We start from the raw sequence: 23,327 nt of genomic DNA, 5'->3' as shown, positions 1-23,327 counted from the left end.
CTAAGTTTGAATTATTGGGCTAGGCGGGAAATGGTAACGGGCCGAAACGGAATTAAATTACACTGCGCAGCCCAACAAGCAACTGGTGCGTTTGGGCCGCCCTGACAAGGTGGGGGCCACCCGTCAGTGGCTTTTAATCAAGCGAATCGGTACGCGTGAGGTGAGCCGTAGGATTAGAACAGGATCCAACGGGCAGTGATCGTCGTCGTCTCCGATGAGCGACGGGCTCACTGGCGGCGAGCCTAGGGGGTCGGAGGGAGTACCAGGCCATCGAAGAGGAAGGGCAGGCTGCTCGGTGAAGTGGAAGTAGATGGGGAAGCGTCTGGTGCAGCGGCGGAGCTCGGCGAGGCTCCAGTCGATGCAGAGCTTCCGCGGGCTCCGGCGGCTTCGAGCTCTCGATTGAGGCTGCTCCGGCGAGGTGAGGTGAAATTGATGGGTGGAGAAGGATCAGTGAGGAGAGGGGAGCGAGTTGTGTGAAGAAATGGAGGGCTGATCGTCTCTATTTATAGCGGGAGGGAGGTGGCCGACGGGTGCTGTGGAGGAGCGTCCATGGCGTGGCGTTTCTGGCGATCGAAGGGGCAAGGCGAGGACGGCTAGAGGTAGGCATCGTCCTGGCGATGCTCAACGTGCAGTGACACAGAGAAAAGGGCGACGGGATCGCTCACGAGCTTGGATGGAGTGCGGCAGGGCGTGCGGCATGATTCTGTCGAGGACGACGGCGACGGTGCAGGGGCAGGCTAGGGAGTGTGTCTAGCGTGTAGAGGGCGGGGAGGCGATGCTCGACGTAGGCGTAGTCTTTGCAGGGTGGAGTAGGGCGCTCGATCGCGTGGCGTCCTGGCGCGGCCAGAGCGCGGTCACCGCGTGCATGGGCGTGTACTGGCAAGGTTTTGGACACGCTCGTTCTGGCCAATGTCGTGGCTTGGCGATGCTTGGCTATGTAACGTCGGTGTCCTTGAGCTGCAGAGATGCTCCAGGACAAGGAGATGGGGCAAGATGGTGGCCAGAGAGAAAGTGAGGAGTGGTGGCCAAAGGTGGCCGGCATGGTACGGTGGTGAGCTCCTCTCTCCTTCTTTCCACTTTAATCGGCCATGGTAGGTACCAGGCTTGATGCAGGGGATGCAGGAGGGTCTAATGATCACAAGTTAAAGGGGTTTAGGCAAGAAACCAGAGGGTAATAGGGTGTAACACAATTCTGGATTCATGTCTGCCAGGTGTTCGGCACAATGCCCGCATGAACATTTTGGATGAAATTTGGATTTCTTTTTGGTACATCTCAATTATATAATTCAAGTGAAGTATTGGTGGTGGTGGTATTCAATTTGGAGTTGAAATGCAAAGTTTCAAATTTGAGGTTATCTTGTTTCCATTTTCGGGTTCCATTTTGGCACATCATTTCTGATCAACCTAGTCAACTCTAGCCCTGGTGGTCAACATGAAAGTTAATCACCTTGACAAGGTCTTGAATGACATGGCAATGGTTGACCAAGTTTAGTTTAAGAAAAGAGAAAACCAGAGGGGTAAAGTGGTGAAGAAAATAAAAAGGGGACATATGACCATTATCATATGTGTGAAGGTTTTGAGATTTTCTTTGGTTGGATTCTTGTTTCATTGATGCAATTGTGTTTGTTTATCATATCTAAGCATTCTACAAGCAAGAGATCAAACCAAGATGGCCTTTGGTGAAGATTTGCAATTTGGCCTAAGGTGTATGTGAGTGAGATATGAGTTTTTCTCATTTTCTTCTATTCTTCTCAATTTAGGGTTAGGTGATCTTAGTTTAGGGTTTAATAGCAATTGATCAACATACTAACACTCATCATGGCAATTGCACAAAAGAAAATCACTCAAATGCATGAAACTATATGTGGCACTATATGCATAGAAAAAGTTTTTGTTTGTTGCAAATTTTGAGTTTGGGAAATTCTCTTTCTTGATTATTATTTTTGAAACTTGGGATGTTACATGCACTCATCCACCGTCTTTATTGCCCAGGTGTGGCCACCACCGTCGCCGAAAGCTTTGAGGAGGATATTGGCGACCTCTCGCGAGGAGACCGGTGGGGAACCTCTGGAGTCGCCCCGTGCAAGGCGACTCGAGAGGTGGTGGTGGAGGGAAGCCAGTGAAGGGTGAGAGTGCTGGTGGTGCAACCCTCCTGTATTCAAATACCCAACCAAGCGAGCCACTTTGTTTTGTTGTAAGTGATAAGACAAATGCCTTTTTTTGTGTGCAAGGTTAATTTTTTAAAACTCTATATCAATTATTATTTCAAACTGATTATCATTTTTGGCGAGGATATATAGTATTTAACTGACTATCATTTTTCATAATAACTGCATTCAACTAAAAGTAATATTTGGAAACATTTCGATAACAAAATTACACAGTGAGATTAGGTTATGAAATAGGCTTGGGCTTATTTGATAGTACAAAGAAATTTCGGATGATTAGTACTTAGATTTTTTTTTTCCAAATAGATTGTTTATGACTTCTCCTTCAGATGCATTTGCAGCAGATTTCATAGAATTTTTTCTTCAACTCTAACATCGTTTCCGAATCACGTGAAACAAAAACTTTCTTGGATAAGGATAACCTATCTGTCGCTCATCTGTCGCCTACTATAATAAAAGAAAAGATCCATCCCCCCTCTCCCAAAAAAAGTCCATGAACTGGCATCACACAGGTCAGACAAAATTCCTCTCTCCACCATCCATCATCCCCTCCCTATCCCTCTCTCAAGCTCCAATCCGACCAACCGCCGTTGTGCCCACATCTGCCGCCGACGCCGTGCCCCCCACCGCCATCGCCGCTTCCCCCTCTGGTTCTCTCCAACGCATCGCGTCCCTACCCCGTCCGCAACCTTGACACTGACTGGTATTCGAGGTATTTGTTTTAGTGATTAATACTCAAACCCAAACTGATTAACCTCCACAAATCCCATCTGGATGCAGTGACTGTATACGAAATGGATCTTTGTAAACTAGGGTGCATGGGGAAACGAATCCAACCCATATGTTTCTTCCTGTCACTGATGGGTTTTTTCCTATTGGCGTAATAACATCTTATGTTATAGGATGGAGAAAGTAACATGTTATATTTCATATTTCAAACCTCTTGCTAGGCCATGCCCCTTCCTTGTTTGATATGATTTCTGTGTCTTGTTTCTTCTTCTTTACTTCCTGAGTTATTGATTTACTACAAGTCTCATATTTTTCTGTCTATATTGTGCATCCAATTGCTCTTGATGTACAACGTGCTGTTGTCCTCCCTCTTTCAGTTAAAACTACTTGCACAATGAGAGTAGAGGACAGAAAGAGATCCTTGACAGTCGCCCCCTTCGAATGCGCGTGGGGCGAGGAGTTCCGTTTCGCCGAGGCCGGCCGCGGGTGCATCGCGTTCGAGGCGTCTGCTCAGAACGATGTCACCCTGGTGTTCCGCGAGCAGCTTGGGAGCCAGCACTACCACTACAGGATGGACATCGCTCGTCATTACACCGTCATCTTGGGCAGCCATAGGAACAAAAGATTGAAGATCGAAGTGGACGGAAGGACCGTTGTCGATGAAGCTGGTATCGGGTTATGCCGCTCGTCGTCTTTCCAGAGCTACTGGATCAGCATCTACGATGGATTGATAAGCATTGGACAAGGAAGGCATCCAAACAACAACGTTCTGTTCCAGTGGCTCGACCCTGATCCCAACCGAAATGTTCAGTACGTGGGGTTGTCCAGCTGGGACAAGCACGTGGGCTATCGAAATATAAGTGTGCTTCCATCAGCTCCTCAGAACAGCATCCTCTGGAGCCAAATCGAGTATGCTTATGCTGAACAGCATGGGGAAGGAGGCCATACCAAAACTCAAGAACCAAAAGATGGCTGCGAGCAAAGGCTAATTTCGGACTTTCTTGAGAGCTGGGATTTCTCCGATGCTATATTTGTTGTTGGCACTGAAAGGAAGGTTGTCCCTGCGCACAAAATTGTCTTGGCCGCTTCCGGAGAGTTTGATTTTAGCTCCATGAATGGATCTACCATTGTGCTTCCGTCAGTTTCCTACCCAGTTCTCCGCTCTCTTCTTGAGTATATCTATGCAGGTTCTACTCAGGTAAGCTTTGATTTGTTTTAAATGCTCTTCTTTTGAAACAGAGCAAAGGTGTTGTCTATTTAACGTATATGGTGCTCTTATTTTTGTGTCGACTCAGATTGCAGACTGGCAACTGGATTCACTGCTGGAGTTGAGCTTACAATTTAAAGTTGAACCGTTGGTAAAACGTTGTGAAGAAATGCTCTACTGTTTGACTAAGATGGGTAACAAACTCTCTGCTTCTAGCAACAACTTACAAGTATCAAGTAGTGGATCTCAAGCTCATCAGGTTGGCTATTTCCCTTTCAAGGCTCCAGTGTGTGTGCAAAAAATTAAACAGTTCCTTGCAAGTGGTGAACATAGTGACATAAATATCTTTGTTACTGGACACGGTCTCATTGCCCAGGCTCACAAACTCATCCTTAGCTTGTGGAGCATGCCATTCACCAAGGTACATTGTTGTTCCACATTGTATCTGTTTCCAATCTTTGTCAGCTTGTAATATTCACATTTTGGCATAATCCATCAACCTTAGCATAACCAAAGATGTGGGTGTACATATGCAGATGTTCACAAATGGGATGAAAGAAAGCAAAGCTCCGAATGTATTTTTCGAAGATGTTTCTGCTCACGCGTTTTCTCTCCTCCTTCAGTTTATGTACAGTGGGGAACTCATAATCGATAACCGGTGTATCACTTCAGTATTGGTTCAGCTGCTCTTATTGTCGGATCAGTTCGGCATCACTGTTCTGCAGTTTGAGTGCTGTAAAAGAATTATGGAATTCCTTTCAGAGGTACCTTTGTTTTCTCTTATATAGAGTGATAGAAGTTACTGATAGTACAATTTAGTAGAGCTGAAGATTATTGATGATAAACACTTTATTACCACCAAATTATAGAGCACTGTTGTTCGTACAAAAGTACTTTGTAAACTTCATTTTGCATGTAGCTATGTTCGTGTATTAAAAAAACTAAAATAATACTGAGTATTGGCTTCTGTAGTGTCTATTCATTGCAATCTATGTAGCTTTTATCTGTTGCTATTCAAGACTTTGCCTGGGCCTGTGCTGGTCGTGACAAATAATAAGTGGGGTCATTGGCCTCAGAAATCAAGTCTTTAAGATATTGATACAACTTTCCATCTGCATTATACATGCAGGATTCGAGTGTCCTACTGGAAGAAGCTTATTTTCCGAATTTAAGGGATATGGCTTCTGCAAATTTGGTGAACTTGCTAGCTGGCTCAGCGTAGACTGACCCCTGAAAGTTTATTGCAGGACACAGTATGTTCAGTATTACAAGCAGTGTCATCAATCGCGTCTTGTAAACTGCTTGAAGAAATTTGCAAGCGGAATTTTGCAACGCACTTTGATTATTGCACAACTGCTTGCATGGACTTTGTGTTGTTAGATGAGGCAACATTTAAGGATATTCTTCAGGCAAGTTAGAATACTGTTTTCATTTGATCAATTGCCCAGCAGTCGGGCCAAATATGAATCATGTCAGATAAAGGTGCCCATCGAGATTGAACATCACATTTAAAATCTGTAATAGGTTGCTTCAAGTGTCACCTCCCACAAGTGCATCGGTTTTACTAGAAACAACTTACAATTTAATAGCGCTGATGAAGCTCTACAATTTTTTTCATGTCTAATTGTTGGATTTTACCTCGCAAGCAAGTTTTTCCGGTTTTAATCTTGCAAATGCTGGGTGGGTTCTGTTGATCAACCTACACATTCAGATTTTTTTTTTTTAAAGTCTCATGTGGTTTTAGGTATAGATTGTGAAGTTCTCCACTTTTACTACAGTACTTCAAATCTTAGTTTTGCCAACATAGTAATCTGAACACCGGTGGTATCTCTGGTGCATGTATTGAAGTTGAGTTAAGGATTAAATATTTGAAAACATATGTTCAGAATTGCATGCTAAGTTTCTTGAAAATAATATTTGTCCTAAATGGACTAATGTTGCTCCTTATTTTAGCTAGTTTTTTTTTGTCAACATTGTTCATAATAGTAGTAATTTTACAGCATGGTGATATGACTGTGACGTCGGAAGAGAAGGTTCTGGATGCCATCTTAACATGGTGCATGGAGGGTTCTGAAACTTGTTACTGGAATTCTGTAGATAAACTATTAAGCACTTCGACACCAGAGCAACTCTTTGGCGAGAGGCTTACCGCCATCAATGATTTACTACCATTTGTGCGTTTCCCTCTAATGCAGCTGTCTCTCCTTCAGCGGGTACTGCCTTCTGTTGTATTGTCCTATCATGGAGCAGTTTTTACCTATCACTGAAATTTCTTGTTAAGCTGCTAACAACACTTGTTATTTCACCGCAGATGGAGAAAAGTAACCTAGCAAAGCACATACAACTGTTCGGAAAGTTGGTTAGTAACTTCTGTCCATTTTTGTGGTGTGTCAGGGTATGAGATCCTACAAAGGAAGAGTACAGCTGATATCTTGTGTAACAGGTTGCTGAAGCCGTTGAGTTCTCCAATGCTGGACCGAGGATGCCGACAGCAAACAAATGGTCAGTATATGTTAATGTATGATCAACTGCAGTAAGAGTTGTAGGTATGCCTGAAAATTTATAAACCTTAAACCTTCCAGTGAGAGATTTCTACATAGACGCTCAAGTTATAGGGAGCTTCAGTATATTTCGGATGGTGATAACAATGGTGTAATCTACTATGCTGGGACTTCATTTGGGAAACACCAATGGATCAATCCTGTTCTGGCCAAGGTAAGAGAAGGAGAAGCTTTATTTGTGTTTTGTGAGTATTCAACATAATTACTCAAGTTTATTGTGGCCTTTATTTTGTTCTACTAGAATATCACTGTAATGGCAAGCAGCCCGAATTCAAGGTACACAGATCCGAAGGTTCTTGTTTCAAAAAATTACCAGGTATTGATGTTGTTAGAAATGCTTGGCAAACATATTATTTATTAGTCCCCTTGCTCGGGATGAAGTTCACATGTTGGTACATGACATCAGGCGACTTGCTTTGCTGGGCCCCGTGATGATGATGGCAGGAAGTGCTCTTGGTGGATGGTAGACATTGGACAGGACCATCAGGTTGTTTATCTGAAGAAAGGGGAAAAAAGTTATTTTGTTTAATGTGAGCCAAAAATAATAAGTTATCGTGTGGGTTTGTGCAGCTTATGTGCAACTACTACACGGTGAGGCAGGATGGCTCCAGAACGTTTATGAGGTCTTGGGTTCTTCAGGTACCTTTCCTTTTCTTTTCTTTCCCCCCCTTTGCGAGATATATTTTGCGAGAATTTTCTTTCGAGAGATGAAGGGTTGACATGAGCGTGGATCAGGGATCGATGGACGGTGAGAACTGGACAAGCCTTGGTGTCCATGAAGACGAGCGGACCATTTGCCATCCAGGCCAGTTTGCGTCATGGCCAATCACTGGCCCATCTGCGCTGTTGCCATTCCGGTTCTTCAGGCTTGCTCTGACAGGCCCAACGGCCGGTGTGTCGAACAACTGGAATCTCTGCATCTGCTTCCTGGAGCTCTATGGCTACTTCCGCTAGACGAGGCTGAGTTACAGTGTACATGGAAGTTTACTCTTACTTGGTTTTGTTACATGTAAAGATGAAGCCAGCCAAGCATGTGAAAAGATGATTTCGAACCAGATGTTACAGAGAAGGACAAGACTGTATCAACTGTTACACACAAACAGCTCTAGCTTGAGTACCCAAATAGGCAGAAGCATACACACAGTTTGAAAGCATATATCTGAGTGGAATAAATGTACTACTCCGTATCATTTTCTGTTTATTTTGCTTACACCGAAATGCTGTCCTGATGGAAGCCGAATTGTAAAAGCTGAGATGTTGTTACAAGTGTTAATATATCTTTGCTTTGCTTGGCTTGAAGGAAGTGCAATAGTGTGAGTTGAGATGGTGGTTAAGAATACAAATTACTACAGTGAAATTAGCTGAGCTGTGCTGTAAGTAAGCAAAGCAAAAGGTTGCTGCAAAAACAAAGAAGATATAGACATAAACAGATTGTTATATGATGATGGTATGAAGGAGCGCGAGTACTTATAAACAATAGGCTCATCGATCGATCGATCTTATAATACATAAAACAGATCGTAGTACAATTGATTGGCACGTTCAAATTTGGTGGCAAGAGCAAGACAGCTAAGCTTAGTTGACGGTGACCTTGCCGACCATGCCGGCTCCGGCGTGTGGCTCGCAGTAGAAGCCGTACGTCCCGGGCACGGTGAGGGTGACGGAGAAGGTCTCGCCGGGGGCGTTGAGGTACTCCTCCTGGGAGATCTTGGCGACGTCGACGCCGGACGGCACGGCGTCCTCGTCGAACACAATGTTGTGTGGGAACCCGGCGTTGTTCTTGAAGGTGATGGTCTCGCCGGCCTTGACGCTGAAGTCGTTGGGCTCGAACACCAGCACGCCGCCGTTGGCGCCGAGGAGCACGTCCTGCGCCATGGCGCCGCCCGCCAGCATGGCGCTGGCGGCCACGGCCACAGCGGCGGCGCCGCAGGCCTTGCTGAAGGAGGCGCGCACCACCAGCCTGCTGCTGGAGCTCCGGGGAGCAACGGCGGCCCGGGAGAAGGAAGGGACGGTCACGGTTGCAGAGGAAAGGGCGGCCATTGCTCCGATCTGGTGTTAGTACCGAGTGAGTGGCGCAGCTAGGTAGGGCGTGCTGGTGAAGTGTGGGTTTTATGGACAGGGATGGTATATATGCAGCGGTTTGGTTGGACAGGAATGCAACCAAAATCTGAATGCCTGCGCCCCATTGGCCGGCTGAGATGATAGAAGATGATCCTGTAACTGTACCTCCCGTCTTGTGATATTATGGTCCACAGATGCATCATCTCATTTTCGTGTTGTCTGCAACTGCAACGTACGTACATATACCATCTATCCACTGATCCACTCCCGCTCCCGGGTACTTGCTCCTCCTAAATATGATCAGGGCAAACTCGATCTGCGCCATTTGTCTACTCTATTGGTCCATATATGAATAATATCTGGACAAATACAGTACGTAGGAAAATTCACCATAGTTCCAAGGGCGTCCCCATCCATCCACTTCATTTATTTTTTCCGCTTTCCTCAATTTTCTGCTTCTACAATATACTTTATCATACATATATAATATCAAAGACATCTCAAGCAACAATTCAAATTAAAAATTATGCACTAGACGGCATAAACATAAACTACAAGTTTCAGCCTCTCCGTGTACCAAGTCCAAACGAGAGGTCACATGAAATCAAACTCAAGATCGTGCTCATCCTCTCAGGCTCCACATTTGATCTTTATCACACGTTCTAGCCGAGTGACCAACAACAGTACAACGAGTTGGAGCTCCAGCTGCCCGCTTCATATCCCTTTTCTCACTTTCTTGTTCTTGTGCAAATTGAGATATTTTGCTGTCTTGTTGTTGAAGATTGTTTGCACAAATATCATCCATTTACGACAGGTAACATCAGCAAGGTAGTCCTAGATAAACATCTTGAAATGATTTCTAACGGCACTTGGATTGAGTATGCTACAAAAGCGGTACTCTTGCTAAGGTGATGAAAACTTTCCCACCTAATATGTTGTTTAGAATGATTTGTTACGACACTTGGATTCAAGATTCAGTCCAATTCACGCAGTGTATCTCGTTGGAATCTCAATAAGAGTGGTAAATCCTCCGTGAATTCTATGTACACGACTTTAGTCAAATCCAATTGCAATTGATAATAATTCGTTGATAATAATTCGAAGATTTGGAAGATGAAGATACCACTTAAAACTAAGATTTTTACGTGGTACCTTTGCCTAGAAGTAATTTTTAGTAAAGATAACCTTGCAAAATCTAATTGGCGTGGAAGTAAAAATGTGTGTATCTTCTAGCACAGCGACGAGACTATTGAACACTTATTCTTCGGATGCAAATTTACGAGATCTATATGGTCATAGATTCGATCTTATATCCACCAAAGAGCGTCGCGAATATATTCAGCAACTGGTTTAATGGTGTTGAACCTAGGTTTAAGCTAGTTATTTGTGGGAACGATTGCAGTTATTTGGTCGCTTTGATTATGTAGAAATAACAAGGTTTTTAATACTCTCTTATGCAGGTCATTTACCCGTGCACAGGTACGCTTCGTTTATAGTCGTCTCTATAGCGTGTGGAACCCCAAGTGTCTACACTGTTAGAAAACACGGCGAGAGAAATTTTTTTCCAACATGGATACCAACGGGATCTACAAATTTAAAGGACTACTGAACACTTATTCTTCGAGAATATGTTTGTTTTATGGTTGTAACTTCTACTAGATCTTAGATATGCAGATACTACTAGGTATAATGTTTAAAACTTTTAAGTATACCGATATAAAAAAAAACTCTTGCATTGAGTAGTCATCAAAGGAATTCATTTCAACCGGAAGGAGGAAGCAGGGGCGTTGACCATCGAATGCGATGGCCACCGCGACGCCGACGCCGACGCCGACGCCGACGCAGGCCTTCTTCTTCTTCTTCCCACTGAACTCAGCTCGCCACCTCTCTTCTCCTCGTACCGCCGGTGCCCGTAGCAGCTGCAGCTGCAGCGCCACCACTACCCCGCTTTGCCACACATCCCGACGCCGCCGCCCGACGCCGCTCCTCCGAGTCCGAGCCCTGCCCCATGCTGTTTCCCTGCCCCTCATTGCCGCCTCCGACCACTGGGGCAACTGGACCGTCCTCCTCGCCACCGCCGCCCTGGGCATCTGGTCCGAGAAGAACACCCGCGCCGGGAAGGCCCTCAGCGGCGCGCTCGTCACCGTGCTCCTCGGCCTCGCCGCCAGCACCGCCGGCCTCGTCGCCGCGGACGCCCCCGCCTACCGCGTCGTGTACGACTACCTCCTCCCGCTCGCCGTCCCGCTCCTCCTCTTCACCGCCGACCTCCGCCGCGTCCTCCGCTCCACCGGCGCCCTCCTCCTCGCCTTCCTCCTCGGATCCGGTACGCTACCTGCTTGCCTCTTCTCGATCTGCAGTTTCAATCACTAATGTATCGATCTTGGCAGTGGCGACAACGATCGGCACGGTTGTGGCCTTCCTGCTCGTGCCCATGCGATCGCTGGGAAATGATAACTGGAAGATTGCGGCCGCTCTCATGAGCCGACATATAGGAGGAGGCCAGTCCTCACTTCACTCACTCGTTAGCGTAACTCGAGAGATAGTTTTCATATTTCTTAACAAACTTGCATTGCTCCACATCACAACATATTGATATTGGGAAAAGTACTCTCGGTAACTAAATTCTCTCGTGTTAACTGGCGTCGTTTTCCTCCTTCAGCTGTCAACTACGTTGCTGTTTCAGAAGCTCTCCAGGTTTCTCCATCCGTGTTGGCTGCAGGGCTAGCTGCTGACAATGTTATCTGTGCACTCTATTTTACTACGCTTTTCGCATTAGCTGCTAAGATTCCAGCAGAAACGATGCAGTCCATAGGTCAGTCACATTCTCATGTTCAGAGTTATTTTGCGTATTTCGTCAGTTCAAATCTTAACTTGTCCTAATTTGTTCGAAATCCTCCAGAAGAAGGAAAACCCAAGGTCTCAAAACTTCTATTATTCTGATATGAAACTTGAATAATAACAGCTTGCTTTCCGCTCAGTCATTACTGACCTAGAATACAATCTAAACTATGTTGATATTTTTATGGACTTCAGGAGACAGTGAACCTGCTACAGCTGCTGGTGATAAGTTGCCTGTTTTGCAAAGTGCAACAGCATTGGCTGTGTCCTTTGCGATATGCAAAGCAGGCAAATATATGACGAGCTTGCTGGGCATACAAGGGGGAAGCCTTCCCTGCATAACAGCAATCGTTGTATCATTGGCAACATTGTTTCCCTCTCACATCGGAAAGCTTGCTCCTTCAGGCGAGGCCTTGGCAGTGATTCTGATGCAGGCAAGTACTTGCTCCGTCTGAGCTTTGCTCAGTTCGAAATGCTGCAACTAAGCTATTTAGGGTTTTGCTTCCTCCCTCCTCACAATGAATGTTGTAGGTGTTCTTTGCTGTTGTGGGTGCTAATGGAAGCATCAGCAATGTCATCAACACGACTCCTGGCATATTTGCGTTCGCGTTCGTGCAGATCACTGTGCATCTGCTGCTGATTATGGGTGCTGGGAAGCTGCTTGGATTTGAGGACAAGCTGTTGCTGATAGCGTCGAATGCAAACGTAGGCGGCCCAACCACGGCATGCGGGATGGCCACCACGAAGGGCTGGGCATCTTTGATGGTTCCAGGGATTCTAGCTGGCATTTTTGGAATTGCCATCGCTACTTTCCTTGGGATCGCTTTCGGTGTGTTTGTCCTCCAATACATGTAACGATTGTACTGTGATAGATAGATTTTTTTCCAATCTGGTAGTAGATCGAGCTCGACTCTGATCAACCATCAATTTTCACCGTGGCCTTGTTGTCCTTTTTAGTTTTATATGTCACTGAAACTGAGTTATTTTCACAGTCGCATTGTCCTTTTTAGTTTTGTATGTCACTGAAACTAAGTTATTTTCACGGTGGCCTTGTCCTTTTTAGTTTTGTCTGTCACTGAGTTCTTGTTCTGCTGATGGGAATGATTCCAACACATTCAAAATAGGGCGATGTATAAAGGGTCTGGGAAACAAAGTTCAAATAGACTTCCAAGTTGTGTTGTGAATGTCCTGAAACTGGCAAGTGAATGATTTACATAGGGAAGTTGTAAGTAGCTAGAACATGAATTGACTACATTACAAAAATAACTGATGTTCCTAAACCTAATGAAAATATTTACAAACACTCAGGAAGCATTTACAACAGCCAGTAGTTCAGCGATCTCCATACCCCAACCAAGATAAGCAAAGGGGCCACCACCAGGAGAGTCAGCCATAGCGACCGCAAAACAGAACCTGTAGGCTGTCTTCTTGTTTCTGAAGATGGCTCTCCAGGCGCACAGTTGCTGTTCTGCAGGAGTCCTTGGCACACATTTTGAGCAGATTCCTGTTTGACCCTCTGCATGAGACCCGCTCCACGAGGCAGATTAATATGTTCCAATATGTTTTCTGCAGGAAAAAATTTACCAAAAGCTCAGTTGCAGCTCAGGATGGTAGAACATGGATCCATTCTAACATTGTTTTGACACTAAACGTTTAGAGTTTACCGTTAAATGATAAATGTTGGAGCTTATCTGTAACTTCCACCGAAGAAACTAGTTTAGTAGGGATGTTATGCCCTCTGTCCTGAATATGCATCAGATCTCCAGCCTAAGCAAGGCAATATTATTTCACCGAGTACCATATGAGTAAATACTATATAAATAAATTATAGAAAGTTAGTCATACCATAGTTTGGGAATCTAGATTGATATGATCCTCGCCATGGTTGTTGGATGAACTTCCTGTGCTACAACACGATCCAGCTTCATCTTCGCTTTCCAAATGAGAAGTCAATATAGGCTGAGAGGCGGAGACCCTATGAACATCGCGCACAAGGCGAATCCTTCTTGCAGCAATCCCTTGTGGGTCGATGAATTCTGCATCTGTGGACTGCTGTGGAGGTGCCGCTGCCCAATCCCCTTGTCCATTGGAGGCACTTGAATTTAACATGTCACTTCTGCTCGGTTCTACCATAGAATTCAACAAATATTGGGGATAAGGAGTCCATGAGCCTGAGCTCGTGGATTCTCTCTGAGGATGAAACATGGATGATAGTTCACAGTGACTATGATAGTGGGATGCATTGCTGTTTGAGTTGTCAGTCGATGATGCAACTATAGCAATAGGATATAACTCGTCATTTCCACTGTCTTCTTTGGCATAGGCTGGATTAAGCAACATGTCCTGCAGATCCTGCTCAGCTGTGATACTGTCCAAATATGGCGAGAAGTCTTGCTCACCCATGTTGCCAACGAAAGGGTGATCCGTGTAAGGACGCATCGGAGAACTGATGGTAGGGAATGCTTCATATCTTTGCTCGGCCTGTAGATCTGGAAGCTGGGTGAACACATCCAGGAAAGCAGCTTCCTACGTTTTATGAAAAGCATATTTTCTCATTAAATGAAATACGGAACAGATTGAAGCAAACCTAGGAAAATAAGTAATTCACCTGAGCTTTTCCCTGCTCTGTGTCACCAACTGCTGTATGAAGCTGGGCCGTGGAGTGAACCTTAGTTAATTCTGTTTCACTAAGTTGGCTCAAATCAGATGGCGAAGTTTTGTCTTCTTTCATGGAGGTTGTGGCCGCGTCGTTAGCGTGTAGCAGGTTGCCTCGAGACGACGTGGATGGAGACTCCGGATTGGATCCTGGGGTTTCTTCGTCGTGCTTGTTGAACAGGCGGTAGAGAACGAAGCTACCCTGAACAAACATAGAATTTGGATAGTCATCCAGCTATATACTATAAGGTTTAGGTTTCGGTTGTAAGTTTGTCATGGCATATTGTTATGACAAAGTGGACGAGCTATACTGACTGCACATATATAGTACTTCTAAGCTAGCACATCCACAATAGAAACAACTAAGAAACAAGTGATGAAATGAAATACGGAGTATTTCGCATAACAACTGAATGAAATGGGAGCAAAGGAAAAAATAAGAGGGGATTCGATTTGCTTACGTTTTGGCCCGATTCGAAGTGGGGCTCGGTGGTGCGGTACTCGTGCATGATCCAGGCGGTGCGGTGGCCGCGCGGCGCCCTCCCGCGGTGGAAGACGAGGGTCTTCTTGATGCCGATGAGGGCACCTTTTGGGGAGCGGATGAGGCGGTCCTTGCCGGTGGCCTTCCAGTACCCGGCGGCGGTGGAGCGGTTGGAGCGGGGGTTCTTGCCGGGGTACTTGGGACGGTCGCGGTGGGCGAAGAAGAACCACTCGGGGTCGTCGGACTTGATGACGGACCTGGCGGGGAGGTCCCACGGCTCCACGGTGGCCAGGTCCACGTCCGGGATCACCAGGAGGTCCGGGTGGGGACGTCCGGCGATCTTGGCCTTGAGGTAGTGCCGAACCAGCTCCTCGTCCGTCGGGCGGAAACGGAAGCCCACCGGCAGCACCGCCGCCGCCGCCGCAGCTTCCTCCACTGTAGACATCGTCGTCACTTTCACTTTCCCTTTCTCTTCGAGGGGAAGCAGAGCAAAGACCAGCACACTCACCCACTCCTGGTAGATCGTTTTTCTTCTTTCCTTTTTTTTTTCCATAATAAACTGGGGTTACCTCTTCAGGTGAGTTTTTTTTTTCTTTGCGCATGTGAGAATTATTATTTCGTTCAGATCAAATCCCGCTGGGAAAAGCTTCCTTGCTGACAAGGCGCAACAAGGGAAAAATTCGGCCCAAAAGGAAGTGAAACGTTTCGCATAGCGTCCGCGCTCGAACCCTAGCTCGCCCCAACCTCCCTCCTCGTCCCCTCCTTCCTGCTGCCGGCGACCGCTCGCCGGTGGCATGATCTTTCCTACCCGCGTGCTGGGTCATCAATGATGGGTGGATGAAGCTGGTGGTGGTGCAGAATGGGATTCGGGGTGTCAACCGGCGGGTTCTGGCGGGCGGCGGCGAGAACAGACGCGTCGACGACTAGTTAGAGATGAGTAACTTTTGGATTAAAAATTAAATTTGTTAAAACATATCAACGTGAGATCTAGTCTTAAAGATTCGGCCACGACTAGTATATAGATCTTAAATCAGATAAATGATTTCTGATACGGAACTTTTTAAATTTTCTCATTTCTCATTAATGCCAATAACGTCAACAATGTTTGTCTTTTTCCTACACATATGCAAAAACATATCCACATAAGTGGGTAACTTATGCCTTACATGATGTATTTATATAAAGAACTCTTCTTTTACTGTAAACTATGACATTTGTTTGGAAACGGTGTGGCAATCATAAGGTGTCATAATCATTTTCCAACAATTTCCATGATAGAAAATGATTTTGTAAAATCAGAATTTTGAAGTGTGGCTCAATCTGCAACCAAACTCCGCCTACGTTGTCCCAACATAGTCGGTCCCAAGCCCCGGTTAAAGGAGGAGGGTTGTGATAGGCTTGGCGAGCCAACGTAAAAAAAATCCAGCCACTCTTATGGAGATGAAATCTAAAAGATTTTTGTTGGGGCGTAACCCTCTTAGCGACGTACCATAACCTGGGTGTGGTGTCAAATGGGCAAGGGCTGGGTCGTCACCCCCTAGGTGGCGCGCCGTATCTTGATCTAGATACGGTGGCAAGTGAGTAAGGATCGGGTCGTCGCATCCTTAGTGGCGCGCTACATCGGCGCCCGGGTGTAGTGGGAAATAAGCAAGGATCTTCGCATTTGACTCGACGAGTGCGAAGGGTAAGGAAGCTAGCCGAGCCTAGGAGGTTTCGATTAGGTAGCTGGAACGTAGGGTCGCTGACAGGTAAGCTTCGGGAGCTAGTTGATACATCGGTGAGGAGAGGTGTTGATATCCTTTGCGTCTAGGAGACCAAGTGGAGGTGACAGAAGGCGAAGGAGGTAGAGGATACCGGCTTCAAGCTGTGGTATACGGGAATGGCTCCAAACAGTTTAAAGTAGGCATCTTGCTCAACAAGAGCCTCAAATCTGGAGTGGTAGACGTCAAGAGATGTGGAGACTGGATTATCTTGGTCAAGCTGGTAGTTGGGGACTTAGTTCTCAATATTATTAGCGCTTATGCCCCGCAAATAGGCCACAATGAGAACACCAAGAGGGGGTTCCGAGAAGGCCTAGAGGACTTGGTTAGGGGTGTGCCTAGTAGCAAAAAGCTCTTCATAGGAGGAGACCTTAATAGCCATGTGGGTACATCTAACATAGGTTTTGAGGGGTGCATGGGGGCTTTGGCTATGTCATCAGGAATCAAGAAGGGGAAGATGTCCTAAGGTTTGCTTTAGCGTACGACATGATCGTAGCTAACACCCTCTTTAAAAATAGAAAATCACATCTAGTGACTTTTAGTAGTGGCCACCACAGTAGCCAGATTGACTTCATCCTCTCAAAGAGAGAAGACAGGAGTGCGTGCCTAGATTGTAAGGTGATACCTGGAGAGAGTGTTTTCCATCAGCATAAGCTTGTGGTGGCTAACTTCCGCTTTCGACTTCGTGCCTAGCGGGGTAAGTGTGCGAAAGTTGCTAGAATGAAGTGGTAGAAGCTCAAGGGGAGATAGCTCAGACGTTCAAGGAGATGGTCATTAAGGAGGGCCCTTGGGAGGAAGGATGTGATGCAGACAATATGTGGATGAAGATGGCAACCTGTATTCATAAGGTGGCCTCAGAGGAGTTTGGAGTGTCGAGGGGAAGTAGAAGCGAAGTTAGGGATACCTGGTGGTGGAACACTAATGTCGAGAAGGATATTAAGGAGAAGAAGGAATGTTTCATACGCCTGTACCTGGATAGGAGTGCGGACAACATGGAGAAGTACAAGATGGCAAATAAGGCCGCAAAGCGAGCTGTGAGTGAAGCAAGGGGTCAGGCGTATGAGGACCTCTACCAGTTGTTAGGCACAAAGGAAGGCGAAAAGGACATCTATAGGATGGCCAAGATCCGAGAGAGGAAGACGGGGAATGTTGACCAAGTCAAATACATCAAGGACGGAGCAGACCAGCTCCTAGTGAAGGACAAGGAGATTAAGCATGGATGGCGGGAGTACTTCGACGGGCTATTCAATGGGGAGACTGAGAGCTCTACCATTGAACTGGGACAACTCTTTTGATGATACCAGTGGGCGTTTTGTGCGGCGAATCCAGGAGTCTGAGGTCAAGGAAGCGTTAAGAAGGATGAGGGGAGGCAAGGCAATGAGCCCTGATTGTATCCCTTGAGGTGTGGAGAGGCCTCAAAGACATAGCGATAGTATGGCTAACTAAGCTCTTCAACTCCATTTTTCGGGAAAAAAAGATGCCAGAAGATTGGAGACGCAATATATTAGTACCAATCTTCAAGAACAAAGGGGGTGTTCAGAGTTGTACTAACTACTGTGGAACTAAACTTTTGAGCCACACAATGAAGCTATGGGAGAGAGTCATTGAGCACCGTTTAAGACGAATTACAAGCGTGACCGAAAATCAGTTTGGTTTCATGCCTAGGAGGTCGACCATAGAAGCCATCTTCTTGGTACGAAAAATCATGGAGAGATACAAGGAGCAAAAGAAGGACCTGCATATGCTCTTCATTGACTTGGAAAAGGCCTACGATAAGATACCCCGACACGTCATGTGGTGGTCCTTGGAGAAACACAAAGTCCCAGCAAAGTACATTACCCTCATCAAGGACATGTACGATAATGTTGTGACAAGTGTTCGAACAAGAGATGACAATATCGATGACTTCCCGGTTAAAATAGGACTACACCAGGGGTCAACTTTAAGCCCTTATCTATTTTATTTGGTGATGGATGAGGTCACAAGGGATATACAAGGAGATATCCCATGGTGTATGCTTGCGGATGATGTGGTCCTAATCAATGATAGTCGAACATGGGTCAATAGGAAGTTAGAAGTATGGAGACAAACCTTGGAATCGAAAGGTTTTAGACTTAGTAGAACTAAAACTAGGTACATGATGTGTGGTTTTAGTACTACTAGGCACGAGGAGGAGGAGGTTAGCCTGGATGGGCAGGTGGTGCCTCAGAAGGACACCTTTCGATACTTGGGGTCAATCCTGCACAAGGATGGGGATATTGATGAAGATGTGAATCACTGGATCAAAGCCGAATGAATGAATTGGCGTCAAGCTTCTAGCAATCTTTGTGATAAGAGAGTGCCACAAAAGCTAAAAGGAAAGTTCTATAGGACGGTGGTTCGACCCGCAATGTTGTATGGCGCTGAGTGTTGGCCGACTAAAAGGTGGCATGTTCAACAGTTAGGTGTGGCGGAGATGCGCATGTTGAGATGGATGTGTGTCCACACGAGGAAAGACCGAGTCCGGAATGATGATATACGAGATAGAGTTGGGGTAGCACCGATTGCAGAGAAGCTTGTCCAACATCGTCTAAAATGGTTTGGGCATATTCAGCGTAGGCCTCCAGAAGCTCCAGTGCATAGTGGACGGCTAAAGCGTGCAGATAATGTCAAGAGAGGACGGGGTAGACATGAGAGGAGTCCGTAAAGAGAGATATGAAGGATTGGAGTATCACCAAAGAACTAGCCATGGAAAGAGCTGCATGGAAGCTTGCTATCCATGTGCCAGAACCATGAGTTGGTTACGAGATCTTATGGGTTTCACCTCTAGACTACCCCAACTTATTTGGGAATAAAAACTTTGTTGTTGTTGTTGTTGTTGTTGTTGTTGTTGTTGGTGTTGTTGTTGGTGTTGTTGTTGTTGTTGTTGTTGGTGGTGTTGTTGTTGGTGTTGTTGTTGTTGTTGTTGTTGTTGTTGTTGTTGTTGTTGTTGTTGTTGCTTTATTCTTTATTCTTGTTCTTTATTCTTTGGTCTTGTTGTTGTTGTTGTTATTCTTTGTTGCTTTGGTCTTGTTGTTGTTGCTGCTGTTGCCTTGTGCGCTCTCTTATCTTCTCTGAGTAGACGGATGTTGTAGCGTGTCTCTATTGGATAGTAACTTTGCTGCCGCTAAACTCCACACCGGGTGAAGTTTATACCGCCCACCAGCGAGCATAGCTGGTCTTGTCTCGCAAGTACGTGCCAATGGTACTTACCCTCGCCTTTCTTTCTTTTTGTCTCTTCCCCCTTTTGTCGGCAACCGATGGCCCGACTTTGACAGGTACGAGATGACGACGTTAGCAAGGTTACCCTTTCGGCTTGGCCTGGGCAGGGTTATGGACGCCATTGGTTATCTTCAGGACTCTTAGTCCAATTTGTATCTTGTCCGTACTCGGACGTATTCGATCTTCTGTATGATTTGGATCTTTGTATTGTATATTTGTATCTTAACTCGTTGGAGTCGTTGTTGTAATATATGTATCTTGTGGGCTCTATTGTAATCCTGTTGTAATGTTACCGCTCGTGTTAATTCCTCTGGCATCACGTGTGTGATTCTTCGCGCACGTCGTGTCGGAGGGCGTCTCTGAATCGATATCATGCGGATTTCGGCGGGTTCGCTGGGATCCTCATGGTACCGGTTCCGGGGCGTCACAAGTTGGTATCAGAGCCAGGTTGACGATACCCCACTAGTCCAGCCTGTAGGATAACCTTGCGAACGGACGTTGTGTTTAGTTTCAAAACTATTTTCTAAAATCGTTGGATAGATCTGATTAGCTCTGATTTTTCTCCTTACCTATATTCTTTCTCCTCTTATCTATGCGAGTTTTGAGTCTTCTCTCTTATCTGAGTTTCTTTGAGTCTTAGGTTCCGACGCGGGTTGGACGATCTATGCCTTTCACCTATTAGGTCCGATCTTCGGAGGATCCGACAGAAGCGCATCATCAACAGCGGAAGATCAATTTCTTGTTAGTGGTGTCGCCGATCAACATGGAGCAATAATTCTTGTTAGTGGTGTCGAGAAGATCAACACTTCGCCAGAAGAAGGTTCCACCTTGAGGTCGGGTGATTGTCAACATTGTACAAGAAGACTCGATAGTTAACCAACTCCCCCTTGGCTTGACGTGGAACCTCGGGGCGAGGTTCCTTGTTAGTGGTGTCGTTTGTAACGACCCGGAAAAACCCAATATTAGATTTTTCTCCGTTGCTTGTTTTTCCGTGTCGTTCCAAGTTCATCATGGCATATGCATCATATCATCCATGGTTTCACAAAATAAAATAAAATTTATTTTATAAACCCTAATTAATTTGTTTCTTCCTCTCATATGGTTTTATTAAACATACTCTTTTCTTTTCATTTGACAAACGCTAAGATAAAACTATTATTTTAATTATTTTGTTTTCTCTCCCCACCCATCTCTGTCTAAATTCAAAATTGATTTTGAATTTAATCTTGCTTCAAACCAGTTTTCAAAATAAATAAAGAAACATGTTTTTTTTTAAAAGAGAAAACCCCTCTCCCTCCTATCCTGGACCCTATCTACCCAGAGCAGCCCAGCAGCCTACCTAGCTAACCACCCCGGCGGTCTGCATCTCCCTCCTTCCACCGCGCGGCCCAGCTCCACTTTGCGGCCCAGCCCGTCTGGACCGAAGCGGTACGCTGCTTCTCCCGTGGTCGTCGTCCTCGCTTTCCAGCTCGGCACGCACATGGCGTGAGGGTGCCGTGGTCCTCCCCACCACCACCGCGCGCCCCACCTGCTCCCCTTTCCCTTCTTATCCCCTCCTCGAGGTCCCTGGAAACCCTAGCCTCTCCCCTTTACCCTCCTCGCGCCGCCAGCAAGTTTTCCCCTCTCTTCTCTTCTTCCACCACCGGAGCTCCCCCCCACGGTACACACATGGCGCCACCGTCTCCGGCCTCCCCTCGCCGCTCTGAGGGCACTGGCGGGTGCGCCTCGCCGAGCTCTTCCTCCTGGCGCAACGAATTGAGCCCGGGCGCTCTCAGATGCCGCCAAATTCGCCGTTCCCTTCTTCATCTCCGGCGGGAAAAACGCCGAATTCCGGCGCCGCCTCCCTCCTCCTGCTCCACCGTGGACATGTTGAGCACGCTGGTGAGATCTCGCACCTCGTGGACATCTTATTCCCCTTCCTTGCTTCCTATTTCTCCTCCTCACCTTTGTGGCCGACGCCGCTGTCCGCAGATGTCCGTCGCCGGCGAACTTCCGGCGCTCCCCGACGACAACACCACCTCCACCTGATCCGCGCCGGCGAGACGCGTCCAACGCGCCCGGCCTCGCTTCCTGGGGCGCCCTGCAGCGCTCGCACGCGCGCCGCCCGCAGGTGGTCACCGCCGCTCCCCTCGCCGGGCCCGGCATCGCCCCCGCGTCAAACAGCCTGTGGGCGTGCACGCACACTTCGCCACGCTGGCAGCCACGTCACCATCCGACCCCACCCGTCATCGCCTCAGGCTAGCTGAACCCACGGTGAGAAACCGCACCCAGATCCAGATCTGTTACATCTTGCAGAAAACCCCCTGTGCCTTTTTGTCAGCTAACCCGCAGCCCCTGGCGCGGATGTTTTTCATCAAAACCCCCTGTAACTAATTCAAACTAACCCGGGGTCCTCCCCGTATGAAATTGTTTCTGGGTCCTTTTCTAATAAAAATAAAATCTGTTTATCTATTTTAAATAATAAAAGCTAATCTGCTAATAACTTTTAAATGGTAATTCGAAATAAAAAGTGTTCTATATGAAAATTGATCAGAAAAATGTGCTGAACATGAATATGCCATTCTTATGCCTGTTTGCTTCTCGCATCATGTCGAGCGTTGATAGTTGTGCATTTCCACCTCACATATATGCGGAGTATTTCGGATATCCGACTAAGGTTTCCCCGCTCCGTTTAACTTTGAAGTAGCTCACCCTTGCCATGTCTATGCCATGTTAATCAACACTTAAATTTGTCGGTAGAAAATGCAACTCCAACCTAATTTGCTTGTCCGGGGTTCCGACTCCGATTAATATGAATAAGTTGCATTGCACCATATCTGCCATGTCATGCATATCATCTTCATCATGCTGGTTCTTTATCCGTAGTAGTAAGATTGCATACGTTGTGTGTTTCAGCATTTGCTTCTTCACGGATAGGATCACGAAGTGGTGTTGAGAGATACGACAAGTTCTTCTACAGCTTTTCACAGGCGAGCCCACCCCTTCACCTATTTTACTTTTACATGCTCTTTTGATCTATTGCTATCCTTGTGTTGCGATTCTGTTGTGTCACGTGTCCTATCCACCTGTTACCTATATGTCCGAGATACACCTCCTCGCCCTACCTATTGTTTGTTGTTTGCCAGCTTTGCGAGTCGTAGGCGAGTTTAGGGTCTTGTTGATATCTCGAGATGTTCGGGATATCTTGTTGGGAGGTTATCACATGCTATATCTTTTGTTGGAGATAATCACACTTTACTTTATTGTTAACAACTAAAATTGTAAGCAGAGGCATCTGTGAGCCCCTTTGCGAAAGCATCGGAACTTTGACTCGCTAATGTCCCCTAGGACCCGAGTTCTTGTTATCTGTTCTGAGATTCAGTGCTCTACCCGTACGTGGGGGAATGGGACCCCCATCACCCACTACCTTTCCTCGAGTCTGTTTATTGGGAGCCACAACCTTGGTTTTATTTGCCCATATGCACGATGCACGATTTACTTCTTGTTGCCTTCGGGTGTTTATTTCATCTTCGTACTCATAACGCGGATAGACTTATCTTGTGCACGGTCGTAAGTGCCCGCTTTGGACTATGTCGCAAACCTCTGGGTCCGTATCGGAGTACGGCCGAACTTTGTCACGGGTAGCTT

At 46.3% G+C, this 23,327-nt stretch overlaps 5 protein-coding genes across 5 annotated transcripts; 3 read left to right on the top strand and 2 right to left on the bottom strand.

Moving 5' to 3' along the window:
* The first annotated feature begins 2,642 nt into the window (after positions 1–2,642).
* Positions 2,643–7,964, top strand: LOC127311738 (BTB/POZ domain-containing protein At2g30600). The gene is made up of 13 exons (XM_051342202.2): positions 2,643–2,880; positions 3,275–4,095; positions 4,193–4,525; positions 4,641–4,868; positions 5,352–5,513; positions 6,105–6,317; positions 6,416–6,463; positions 6,548–6,606; positions 6,687–6,819; positions 6,907–6,981; positions 7,072–7,152; positions 7,236–7,304; positions 7,401–7,964. The coding sequence occupies exons 2-13, from the start codon at positions 3,292–3,294 to the stop codon at positions 7,617–7,619; spliced, it is 2,424 nt and encodes an 807-aa protein (XP_051198162.1). The 5' UTR covers positions 2,643–2,880; positions 3,275–3,291; the 3' UTR covers positions 7,620–7,964.
* Positions 7,965–8,132: 168 nt separating this feature from the next.
* Positions 8,133–8,772, bottom strand: LOC127311739 (plastocyanin, chloroplastic). Its single transcript, XM_051342203.2, has one exon. The coding sequence runs from the start codon at positions 8,703–8,705 to the stop codon at positions 8,241–8,243; it is 465 nt and encodes a 154-aa protein (XP_051198163.1). The 5' UTR covers positions 8,706–8,772; the 3' UTR covers positions 8,133–8,240.
* Positions 8,773–10,467: 1,695 nt separating this feature from the next.
* Positions 10,468–12,626, top strand: LOC127311741 (uncharacterized). Its single transcript, XM_051342205.2, has 5 exons — positions 10,468–11,049; positions 11,114–11,224; positions 11,386–11,538; positions 11,760–11,998; positions 12,096–12,626. Exons 1-5 carry the CDS (start codon positions 10,530–10,532, stop codon positions 12,417–12,419), a joined length of 1,347 nt encoding a protein of 448 aa, XP_051198165.1. The 5' UTR covers positions 10,468–10,529; the 3' UTR covers positions 12,420–12,626.
* A 52-nt stretch (positions 12,627–12,678) lies between these two features.
* Positions 12,679–15,229, bottom strand: LOC127311740 (uncharacterized). The gene is made up of 5 exons (XM_051342204.2): positions 14,681–15,229; positions 14,173–14,421; positions 13,410–14,090; positions 13,229–13,331; positions 12,679–13,130 (listed from the first exon to the last, which is right to left on the bottom strand). Exons 1-5 carry the CDS (start codon positions 15,143–15,145, stop codon positions 12,880–12,882), a joined length of 1,749 nt encoding a protein of 582 aa, XP_051198164.1. The 5' UTR covers positions 15,146–15,229; the 3' UTR covers positions 12,679–12,879.
* Positions 15,230–17,227: 1,998 nt separating this feature from the next.
* LOC139833571 (uncharacterized) lies at positions 17,228–17,755 on the top strand. Its single transcript, XM_071823878.1, has one exon. It carries the CDS (start codon positions 17,228–17,230, stop codon positions 17,753–17,755), a length of 528 nt encoding a protein of 175 aa, XP_071679979.1.
* Positions 17,756–23,327: the final 5,572 nt, after the last annotated feature.

The sequence above is a fragment of the Lolium perenne genome, chromosome 7, assembly GCF_019359855.2.
Source record: "Lolium perenne isolate Kyuss_39 chromosome 7, Kyuss_2.0, whole genome shotgun sequence".
NCBI lineage: Eukaryota > Viridiplantae > Streptophyta > Magnoliopsida > Poales > Poaceae > Lolium > Lolium perenne.
Note: the sequence above shows the minus strand (reverse complement) of the source record. Positions and strands in the feature narration are given on the sequence as shown.